The 12,402-nt window shown below is 30.9% G+C and overlaps 1 protein-coding gene across 1 annotated transcript; it reads left to right on the top strand.

Moving 5' to 3' along the window:
- Positions 1-6,169: 6,169 nt before the first annotated feature.
- LOC113365483 (MATH and LRR domain-containing protein PFE0570w-like) lies at positions 6,170-7,184 on the top strand. The gene is made up of 2 exons (XM_026607030.1): positions 6,170-6,943; positions 6,978-7,184. The coding sequence occupies exons 1-2, from the start codon at positions 6,333-6,335 to the stop codon at positions 7,009-7,011; spliced, it is 645 nt and encodes a 214-aa protein (XP_026462815.1). The 5' UTR covers positions 6,170-6,332; the 3' UTR covers positions 7,012-7,184.
- Positions 7,185-12,402: the final 5,218 nt, after the last annotated feature.

The following is a 12,402-nucleotide window of genomic DNA, read 5'->3' as shown; positions in this document are numbered from 1 at the left end:
ATTCTATGAGCTGCATTGCTTATATATATATGAACTAAAAAGAATAAACTAAATAAGAATAAATAAAAATAATAACATAAGAATAGTAACTAATAATAATAGTAATATGTAATAATAGTAAATAATAAAATAATATAATAATACTACAAAAAAAAAATTAAATTAACTTAACTAACATATTTCGATGATTACTCTAAAAAATATAGAAATTGTTCCATTAAACAATTTGCTAGATTAGGATATTATCCATTGGTGATTTACGCTTGAGCCTCCTGGAATGTGGCATCTCAAGCAGTTGTGCAACTATTTTATTTGGATGGGCTTCTAGTTTTTGAAAGTGGTGGACACTGAAGTTTCTTATTACTTCCTCGATATATAAAATATTCAGATCGTCATGTATGGTCTTGTTACTGACGAACCAAGGGGCATCAACTATCTGTCTGAGTATTTTTGATTGGGCACGCTGCATTAATGCTATATGCGACTTGCTGGCACATCCCCATAATTCAATACCGTAAGTCCATATAGGTTTTATCACTGTTTTATAAATTAATATTTTATTTTCAAGGGATAATTTTGACTTGCGTCCTAATAGCCAATATATTTCTGCAGTTCTAATTTTTATCGCTTTTACTTTTGAGCAAATGTGATCTCTCCAGGTCAGTCTACGATCAAGATGCATACCCAAGTATTTGACACAATTATTACTTGGTATTTTTCGTCCATAAAAGTAAACACTTGGGCATGTTGACTTGTTGAGAGTAAACGAAATATGACTCGATTTACTTTCGTTAATTTTTATTCGCCATTTCCTTGTCCATTCCTCAATAATATTAAGATGGCTTTGCAGATTGCTTGATGCAACAGATGCATCGATGTGTGTTGAAAGTACTGCAATATCATCAGCGAAAGTTGCTGTTATGGTCGATTGTAATGTCGGAAAGTCACTTGTAAATAGAATATACAGTAAAGGGCCCAAAACACTTCCCTGTGGAACACCTGCTTCTATTTGATGAGATGCTGAAGTATTTGAGTTAACACGGACTCTAAATTTCCTACCATCAAGGTAGGATTCTAGAATATTGTAATACCTACTTGGAAGTTGAGAGCCAATCTTGAATAAAAGGCCTTTATGCCACACCTTGTCGAAAGCTTGGCTCACATCTAGAAAAATCGCGGAACAGAATTTCTTAGCCTCAAAGGTATTATTGATAACGCTTACAATTCTATGGCACTGTTGAACTGTAGAATGTTGGTTCCGAAAGCCGAATTGATGGTCTGGAAAAATATTTGTATTAGCTAAGATGTTTTGGAGTAGCAGTTTTTCAAGCACTTTCGAGACAATAGGCAAAAGGCTGATCGGTCTATATGAAGAAACCATGTTTGGATCTTTCCCACTTTTATGTATCATTTTTACTATGGATGTTTTATAGAAGGTTGGCCAGTAGTTTAATCTTATTATCGAATTGTATATATAAGTTAATAAAATAAATCCCTTCTTTGGCATTTCTTTAAGCATTCTTGAAGTCACCAAGTCAAATCCAGGAGATTTCCTATTCTTCAGTTTAGCAATTTCTTTAACTATCATTTTTAAAGAGAAGAAGTTTATACTGTTTTCAGAGTTCACTAAGGTAAATGAAGTCAAACTGGTGTCCGCTGTATTTGAGAGATCTGGATTAGGTTGAAAAACTGAACTCAGATATTCAGCAAATAGATCAGCTTTTTCTGCGTCACTTCTTGCCCAGTGTAGGTGATTGCGCTCATCCCATCGAATAGGTGGATTTCTAATTTGAGGTTTTTGTTTGTGTTTAATAGGATTCCAGATTGAATTATCAAATCTATTAAGATTTGATACATACTTGTTAAAGTTCTGGTTGGAAATCTCTCTGAGCCTCAATTTAAGCCTGTTGCTTAAATTATTAAAAATATTTCTATCCGAAGGTAAATGACTTGATTGCCATTTGCGTCTTGCTCTCCTTTTATCTGCTAATAAATTTTTAATTTCCAAGGACAGCGATTGCTCCTGCTTGACGGTTGTTTTTGGAGTAGCTATTACAGCTGCTGCATGAAGAATTTCGTTAAACTTGTCAACAGCGTGGTCAATCTCTGCTGGATTTTTTAGACTAATTTTGAGATTTATCTTCTCTTCTATTTTACAACGGTATAGCTCCCAGTTAGTTTTTGTTGAATGAAGTCTAACAGGATTACAGACGTTCATAATAGAAGAAGAAATAGTGGCAATAATCGGGGAGTGATCTGATGAAAGATCATAGCTTGGATTAACATCAGTATACTTGGAATTTAAACCTTTTATTATAAAAAAATCCAGTAAATCCGGCTTCTTTCTTATGTCAGTAGGCCAGTAGGTTGGAGTTCCTGTGGAAAGAGTAGAATAGCATTGTTGATCAAGAACTTCATAAAGTGTTCTTCCCTTTGGATTGATCAGTCTTGATCCCCAAAACGTGTGCTTGCTATTAAAGTCTCCGCCGACAATAAATTTACTTCCAAGCGACCCAAAAAAATCAGAGAATTGTGAAGCGCTAATCTTATGCCGGGGAGGACAATATACTGCAGAAATAGTTAATGGAAAAGAAGAAAGTTGAACTTGGATTGTTGTTGCTTGAAGGAATTCTTTGTCATACTTTTGGAGTTCATAATGAGAAATGTTGGACTTGATCAATACGGCTGAGCCACCGTGTGCTGTACCATCTGGATGACATGTATGATAAATATAGTACTGAGGAATAAACAAGTTGGAGTATTTAGTGAAGTGGGTTTCACTTACTAGTAATATATCAATTTTATTTTCATTAAGGAACACTATCAATTCATTTTTATGCTGTAAAAGCCCATTTGCATTCCATAATCCTACTCTTAGAAATTTGAACATTATTTAGGTTTATTTATAAGCGTGGTTAACATGCTTATCATCATTGTATTTTGCTGCATGAGCTGATTGAACATACTTTTAAACTCATTCAAAAAATGGAAGAGACTTGAATTAATACTTTCTGAAATTTCTGATTTACTAGATTTGATTGCTTGAGCATATGACATATGTTCTGAATTAAAAAGATTTTCATTACGATGATCAAAAGTAGAATGCTTTGCATAATTTGGATGATTATTCGAATAATTTTGATTAGTCGCACTATTGCTATTGGTATTTATTTTAGGTTTACTGTTCAAGAGGTTTCTATAAGTTAGGCAACCCCTATAATTTGCGGTATGGGACTCTTCACAATTAGTGCAAAATGCAGGTAATTCTTTTGATTTTGTACATTTTTTACTCTCATGTTGATCACCACATTTTACACACCTAAATGGCCGGTTGCAGTAAGATTTTGTATGACCATACATTTGGCATCTACTGCACTGTGCTATTTCTGATGATCTCATTGGAGGTTCAAAATGCACAATTTGATTTAGGATTTTATTTAATTTGAAGATATCGGAGTTATTGCTGCTTGGCTCTAAATCAACATAAAACATGTTGAGTGGTAATTTACTTCTAAAGTGAATAACATTTGTTATATTCCTAACTTTATGCCCAAAAGTTTCAATTGCTGTTTTTAGCTCTGTAATATCGGTTGAATAATGCATATATTTCATGACCACTCTGTATGCTCTTTCGCTGCTAATCTGATAGGTATGAAAAACTGCTCTACGACCTCGGAGATATTTAACGAGGTTTTTATAATCATCAACAGAAGAAACAATAAATTTGATTATATCATTAGGAAATGTTTTAGTGGTAAAATTTTTGATATTTAGAATAGTTCTGATTTCATCAACCATACCTCGGAAATCAACCACACCGTAAATAAAAACTGGCGGTGGCAAATTTTTTTTTGATATTTCTGAAACAGCAATAGGCTCTTTGTTCGTTAATACGTTAAATCTATTTGTTAATTGAATTGGCTGATCTACTTGTCGGTTTGGACGTTTCCTTTTAGGACTATCAACAACTTGCCAAGGAATGGAATTATAAGTTGAGGGCTCGTTGCAGGATTCCATTTGTTCTTCATTCATGTTGTTATTGCATATTGTAGGATTTACGAAATTAATTGCTGGCTGTGACTTATGTAAAAGATGTTCACTTTCGGGACTGCAGTTAAGCACTTTATCAACTTCAACTAACGGAATTGGTGGATTATATGGTTCATTTTGCATAATTATTAATTATGCCTTAATTAACAGTTTTTTAAATTATATATTCAATGAACGAAAATAAATGTACCCTTACGGGTACATTTATTTGATTATTATATAACACTTCACTAATAAATTCAATTTGTATGTCACTTTGGATGATAACAATGTTTGTTTACACTCACGTGAGGCACAGTATACCTGGCCGAAGGTTCGAAGCGAACTGAGGTCAACTGATAAGAAATATTGAATATTTATTGATCCGATGCTACCTGTACGGCAGTTGGTTTCGAACTGGGTTACTCGACATGCTACTAATATTTACGCTCGCGTTGGCTTACAGCTCATAGATTGTATCAGAGATAAGAATGACGCATGGCCGTTGCAACATTGTATGCATGTCAGTAACGGTTTTGTAGGGTTTTGCGTCTAAAGTAAACAAGTATGAATCATTTTAACGTATTTTTCTGGAAGGATGATTGCGTCATCATCAGAGATTATAAAAGCCTGAAGACGAGAGAATGAGGGCGCACTTGTTGACTAAAAGCCAAACAGTTCACATCACTCTTATTCAAAATATCAATTGTGTATTAAGTGTAACCAAGTAATGAATTAAATAAATATTAATAAATGTCTTCAGATGTTTAATTAAGTATTTCACAGTGGTAAAGTTTATGACAGCAGCAGAAGAACCTAAATTTTAATTGTTGACATCGTTGGTGTGAGGCAACATAATTGTTGGCAACGGATCCACAACATAAATTGTTGTTAGCCCAGGGGTGCACAACATAAATTGCTGGCAGCGGTGGCATTGTCACATAAATTGGTGGCAGTGTGGGATTCTGCGAATTTTTTTTAAAAAAAAATGCTAAATTATTTACCATAACATGTTTTGAACATAGAATTATTGCATATTTGGAAAACGGATATTTGAGAAAAATACGCCGAAATATAGCAATAATTAGATTCAAGAAAAGGTAAAAAGCTTTACCGAAGTGGAAATATTATTGAAATTACAAAGTGAAGACTTCAAAAATCAAGAAGTAAGAAAAGAGAAAAATCGTAACAAGAAGAAACAAGAATATCAAATCAAGAATCAAGAAACAAAAAAGAGAAAGAAGATAATATAAATCAAGAAGAAAAATCAAGAAGTTCAAAGTGTTATAATTACAAGTGAAAAATCAAAGGTGAAAAATAAAATAAAAAGTGTTATGAAAAAGTGATATAATCATTGTTCAAGATTACAAAAGTTTAAGTGATTGTGAATTCGAGTGAACCAAAAGGATATTAAATTAAGAAAGGAATATAACTCATTGTCAGTAAGCTTATTTTTAATATATTTTTGTAAATTTTTTCGCTTCTGTTTTAGTAGTTTTTCATACTTTTCAAAAATGAATGAACCAGTAGATATGTCGCGCGAAGGTAAATTAAATATTCAAACTGCTATCGCTTTAATTCCGAATTTCAATGGGGAACCTTCAATGCTTCCTTCATTTATTACTGCTTGCGATGCATTATCGGTGGATTTGAGTCCATCAGAAGCGGAAAAATTGCTTACAGTTATAAAATTAAAATTAGACCCACAAATTTTTGCAAAAATCCAATTTATTAATTTTGAAACGTGGGATGATTTAAAATGTTATTTAGCTAAAGAATATGTTGTTAAACGACCAATTGCTAGTTTATTAATTGAATTAAATAATTTAAAACGAAAATACAACGAAACAGTAAAAAGTTTTGGAGACAGAATTGAAGAAATTTTACGACAAATTCATTATTCAAACATAATTACAGTAGGACATGACTATGCAACAACAACACAAATGACATTCGAACAATTAGGCATAAAAGTTTTTGAAAATGGCTTAAGAGAACCGTTAAAAACTTTAGTAAAATGTTGTCGATTTTCTGATATTAAAGATGCTATTGACTTCGCTTTGCAAGAAGAAGCTTGTCAAAATTCGTCAAATACCAGAAATAATCAAAATAATAATATAATATGTTACATTTGCAAAAAACGTGGTCATATTGCTCCACAATGTTTCTTAAATGAGAAGAATAACGCTAATTCAAATAATAACCAAAAGTTTTGTAACTATTGTAAAAAACAAGGTCACTTAATTTTTGAATGTAAAAATCTAAATCGAAGAAATTTTAATACAAATCGAAATCATTTTAACATGTCAAAAACTTTTATTACCCCTACCAACGAAAACAGACAAGCATTCAGCTATTCGCACACACATGCAGAAAATGCATCAAACGCACATACCCACAGAATGTCAAACCGTGACGAAAATCAACAAACCACAAATTCCCAAACCCAAGTTCCAAAACCAACAATATCCGAAAATGGTACTATTACAGTACGTGAATTAAATGCACAATTTTCCAGTTCATTTTTAATAAACAAAACTGACGAAAATAAAATAAATTACAAAAACAAAAATGTTTCATTACAAATTGAAAACAAAACTTTTTGCACAAAATCAAACAAAGAACAAGACCCAAGAAACGGCAAACAGCAATTAAAAGACAAAGATGAAACCAAAGAAACGCATGAAAAAAACGTTCCAAATTTAACAACTTCAAATAACAAAACGAAACAGAAAGACAAAATTTCCAACAACCCCCAAGTTCCACAAACGCACGAAAAACGTTCAGAATTACAAGCAAACAAAGCAAGCAAAAAAGTTGAAGAACCAGAGACAGTCACAACTCCTACCAAACATCCTTATCAGCAAACAAAATCAAAGAAATCCTACGACAAGTACATGAAACCACAACGGACATTTCAAATCGACAATTTAGAATTAATAACGGACAAAAATCCTTATGCAAGTAAATCCAAAAAACTGATGCCTCTATTTAAAGATGCATACAGAGTTTTTTGAAACAAATGGTACAGGACGGATTCATACCGATCAATGACAAAGGACATGCCAACTGACAAAGATTTTTTTTTTTGCGAATTGAAATTAACAAAACCAAAAATGAAATAAAAATTACAATTGTCAAAAAAGACAACAAATTAGGCAACAAAGAAAAAATGAATTAAATGTTAGAAAGAGATAAAAAAAACAAATGAAATAAAATAAAATTGTCACAACTAAAGATTCTCAAACTTTTTTCACAAATATTAAAATTTACAATGTAAATGAAATCAAAGTTTTTTTTAAGAAAAAAAAGAACATTGTTATATTATAAGTCATGATAATTATTGTAAAACTGTTCACATTATTATTAATCAATGAAATGCCATATTTTGAAATATTATAAAGATGTTGTATAACTCAACTGTAATCATGAAATTTTGAAAATATTACCATTGAAATAAAATTATGTTTAATTGTAAATTCATGATATTGTTCTACAATAAATACAATTTTTGAATTTTTTTTTAATTAACATTTTTTTTGAATTTTTCGAAATTTCATGAAGAGAAAAAAATATATTTGAAATATTATATGAACTTTAACATTATATTAATTATATCCAAACAAATAATTATAAGAAATCTGTACAATGTAATAGCATGAGCAAACATTTTTTTTGAAGCACCCGAAATGCTTTCTTTTTGTGAACGCACGAGGGCGCGCGTTTTTTCGGCGGGTGAGGTGTAGTGGTATTCACCCTTTACAATAGTTATAAATAATATTATAAATTCGATATAACAATCAATATGAAAGACGCAATACGTTGTTGGCTTACAGCTCATAGATTGTATCAGAGATAAGAATGACGCATGGCCGTTGCAACATTGTATGCATGTCAGTAACGGTTTTGTAGGGTTTTGCGTCTAAAGTAAACAAGTATGAATCATTTTAACGTATTTTTCTGGAAGGATGATTGCGTCATCATCAGAGATTATAAAAGCCTGAAGACGAGAGAATGAGGGCGCACTTGTTGACTAAAAGCCAAACAGTTCACATCACTCTTATTCAAAATATCAATTGTGTATTAAGTGTAACCAAGTAATGAATTAAATAAATATTAATAAATGTCTTCAGATGTTTAATTAAGTATTTCACAGTGGTAAGTTTATGACAGCAGCAGAAGAACCTAAATTTTAATTGTTGACATCGTTGGTGTGAGGCAACATAATTGTTGGCAACGGATCCACAACATAAATTGTTGTTAGCCCAGGGGTGCACAACAATATATATAAATATATACATTATATGTAAATGATATTATCTGTAAGTACATACTATATGTATTTCTTAAGCCAATTTATAAATAAGAAAATGATTTATAAATATAAAGTGTTATGAATTACTTTTAATTTTACATTTTATATCAAACTAGCAAACCGGGCGAACTCCGTTTCATCACCAGATGGTTTCACTTTATGTAACATTTCGCTTGATGATTAAAAGATGAAGAAAAAAATTGCCTGCTGTTGAAATTGAATAAAAATTTGCACAATACACGTGATTGATTTGATGGTTTCCAATTGAAATGTAAGGAAACAAATAACTTATTTTTTTACATATTTTGCACAATTTCACAGTGAACACAATGCCGGTTTGTCACATGAAATTAACTGAGCAGAGAATAATGAGTAGCTGTCGGACAAATGAGTAGCAGTCAAACAAAAAATATTAGTTTGTAGCACATGCAAAGTATCAGAGATGACGCTGTATGTGAAAAAAGAAAAAGTGTTTTCCGCTTTTCTGTTGAAATCTTTCTTCAAGTTTCTTTGCTATAAACCTCACGGAGTCCGAGACCTTTCCAACGAATGCAAAATCGTCGAAATCGGATCGTGCGTTCTGGAGCTATATCGTCAGAAAGGAAAACCCGACTTATTTTTATATAATGGATTATATAAAAATATATATCTGTAAAAGGTTCGACTTTGTGCACCTATAGTCGGGGTAAAATGAGGCACGCAGGAGGCAAAGAGGTATAATGTCATATTTTTATTTTAAAGGGATTGTTCAAAATAATAGCTACATTATTCAACCAATGCAAAACATAAATTTCATGGATTCATTTTTTACAAATATAAAACAGCCTATAACCTTGATCTGGTAATTCCTCAGAAAAAACATCAGCAGATTTGGAATAAATATTTTTTATAAGAATAATATTTATTTAATTTATTTTATGTAAAATTGCCTTTTAAACTCATTCTTTTTTATTTAACATTTTTCAATGCTTAAAACTTTGCTAGGGTAAAGACTCAAAGGTTTTTTTTTATCCCCCGCCTAACAACAAAAGAAAATACTTTTGCTATGGGTTTTTTCATCACCTTAATCATTTTTTCATACCTAAGCAAGTTTAATCTCATTGAATTGTTGGGAACATATTTTGCGAACAAATTTTTAGATGACGATAATATACTCATACATAATTACTACTACAGCTTATCAGATTACTAGCTCATCAATAACTGTACGAGATACTTAAACAATTAAAAGTACTTAAAGAGTACAACCGTTAATTTTGTTAGTATTTTTATTGCATTTTTTTTAAATCTTTTGATTTATTAATAAATACACTATGAACAAACATTCTGGAATGAAAAAATATGAAAAATAAAAACATTGTTATCCTATGATATATTTGAACCACGAGAAACAAACGTTATTCAACTTCTCTTATCCTTCATTAATAAAGTAGCAATAAAAATCGTGTGTTTACTCATCATGAATCTCGGGGCAAATTCTTATAATATTCAAATGAATTTTCGTGATGTCATAAGCGGTTATGCAATGTTTATGCGATGGTCATCATACAATTCCCTTGGAACCTGCTCATAGCCTCGTAGTAACGTTTTTTGTTTGATCATTAATACATCATGCCATTCATGTGCCGCCTAAACGTAAGTTGTAAATTGAATATTCATGTGCATTATCTCTGAAGTTGCATGCGGATTTATTACCTGTACGTGCTGCAAGACAAATCGTGAGAAAAGAGGGAAGTTCAGGAAGTCGTGCAATACTCGCATTCGCAATTGATTTTTAACTCTGTCGTTGCCTCACGCGGGTTATTGTTGATTGTAAGGACGGCAGTTTTATTATTGACGACTATATTCGCCATGCGTATAAATCAGTACCCATTGGCAATTTGAATCAAAATTTTTGAAAAAAAAAACAAGTAGAGGGTGAAGTCCACACCCGATATCTTAAAAACAAATAAAGTTAAGAATTTTTTTAACAACAATATTTGAAAGTAGAGGGGAAAAATGTAAAACCACAGCCTTCGCCTTGATTCCTACGATGTCGCTATCGGAAGATAAACGGCAATGTTTGAAAATCCATAACAAAAGTATGTATTTATATTCGCTGTTAGATTTTTTGATTGTAAGCACTATTGCTAAGTTCACGAGACCTTAATATTACTTTTAAGTATACGCTATGTATTGATTTATAAGATGAATTTTTAATTAAGATGAATTTAAGTTTACAGTGGTTGGGGTAGAAAAGACGAACTAAATATTACCCTGACAAAGGCGTAAACAATAAAAAATAATAAATAAAAAAGTAAATTCAATTAAAAATTACAAGAGATAAGTTAACTAAATCGTTATTCCAACTTTGCTAATAATTTTTTTCTGGCAAAATACCAGATCAAGTTTATATACAGTGTTATCTCTGTAAAAAAATGTACGCATGCAATTTATATTTTGCATTGGTTGAATAATGTAAATGTTATTACGTAAAATTCCTTTAAAATTAAAAATAAGACATTGGACCTGCGAGCCCCTGACTGTCCCGTTGTATTCCGCGTGTGGTGTAAAAAGAACCATTTGACGATTTTTTGAAAAACGGCAAAAACATTTCTATATTCATGAATTAGCTGGGCCATACAGTTTCATTGAACATAGTCAAATAGTTTTTTATTTGATATGATATAATTGCAAATAGTTTTCACAATATAATTGCTCAAAGCCAAATTGGACCCTGTACTCCGCCCTACCCTACATAATAGGTTGTCAAATATCTCCCTTCCGCTTTTTTGCTCTTGGTTTATAATACAAAAAGGCGGAAGGGAGATGTTTGACAACCTAATATATAAATATAAATATAAATATATATATATATATATATATATAATATATATGTATATATAAACTATCAACTATAAACTTTTTAAACATGCATCCATACAGATCCTAAATATGATGAAAACTAAATTTTGTTTCTTACAGTAAATTTAATGGTCCATACGTTTCGAGTCCCAAAAAGAAAAAAAAAATCATATATATTGAAGAGACGTTAGTAATCAATTTACTAATTAATAATTAAATGTAACCAATTTTTAATTATTCTTGAGTAGATTAGGGTTTTATTTTGAATACTTTTGAATACGAGAATTGGAACATTTGTAGCTCTTCGGGAAGTGTGTGAAATCAAAGAATTTATTTAGATACAAAAATTTATTTATCGCTTTATTATAATATTTCAGTTGTTGCTTGTTCAAGAGTTCAGGACTAACTAACTTATATTTTTACATTTTTAAAATATTTCCAATATTTCTAGTTTTATGATAGCTCGCCGAAGGTACATGAGCTATCATAAACTTTTATTAAGGGTTGTCTGGCAGATGTACAAAATATTCGCAACATTTACCGTTACTTGGGAGTATACATCGTTCAAAGGAATTCATTTATGACTATTATTTATAATTATAAAGAACACAATTCTCAACAATATATATATATATATACACACATACATCCAGTTTTTCTATGATATGCCACAATGTTTATGAGGTCTTGAAACATAAATATAAGTAAAAATTTCCATTTTCGTTTTTTGCGATTACTATAGCTTTCCCTACGGGAAGTTAATAATATAATAATAAAAATATATTTTAGATTTGATGTCGTTACTTATATTAAAAAAAAATCCGAATTACTTTGCTGCAAAAACACTAATTATTTTCGGTAAACCGAATGATAAAATTAAAATTATCGATTTGTAATTGTGAATAAACAATTACAATATTTGGTTGATTTTTAATATGTGCGGATTTAAGTACTATGACAATCAAGAAATGTCGTTAGACGAAAGCTGTCAGACAGTATTTGACGTTTTAGTTCGCAGCTGCACTTAAGTACATAACACCCATTAGGCCACTTCTTGAGTAACTTTTTAAAACACTCGGCATGTTATCAAACCAACAAAGGCTACAAATATTTTCAGTTAGTAATATAAAAGTTCAAAATACTTTTATATTTTTAACTAGTATTACAAACTGAAAATTTTATGACTGAAACAACTCTCGTCTAAAAATCTTAAA

Source organism: Ctenocephalides felis, unplaced genomic scaffold (genome assembly GCF_003426905.1).
Source record: "Ctenocephalides felis isolate EL2017-DRISC unplaced genomic scaffold, ASM342690v1 CF-g0.4_SCAFFOLD_01046, whole genome shotgun sequence".
In the NCBI taxonomy this organism is placed as follows: Eukaryota; Metazoa; Arthropoda; class Insecta; order Siphonaptera; family Pulicidae; genus Ctenocephalides; species Ctenocephalides felis.
This window is presented reverse-complemented; position numbering and strand designations above follow the sequence as displayed.

Bases quoted from the DNA above. Each gene is read 5' to 3' on its own strand.
- LOC113365483 (XM_026607030.1), top strand. From the start codon at position 6,333: ATGTCAAAAACTTTTATTACCCCTACCAACGAAAACAGACAAGCATTC. The intron at 6,944-6,977 runs ATTTCAAATCGA...TTAATAACGGAC, and splicing joins TACATGAAACCACAACGGAC to AAAAATCCTTATGCAAGTAA.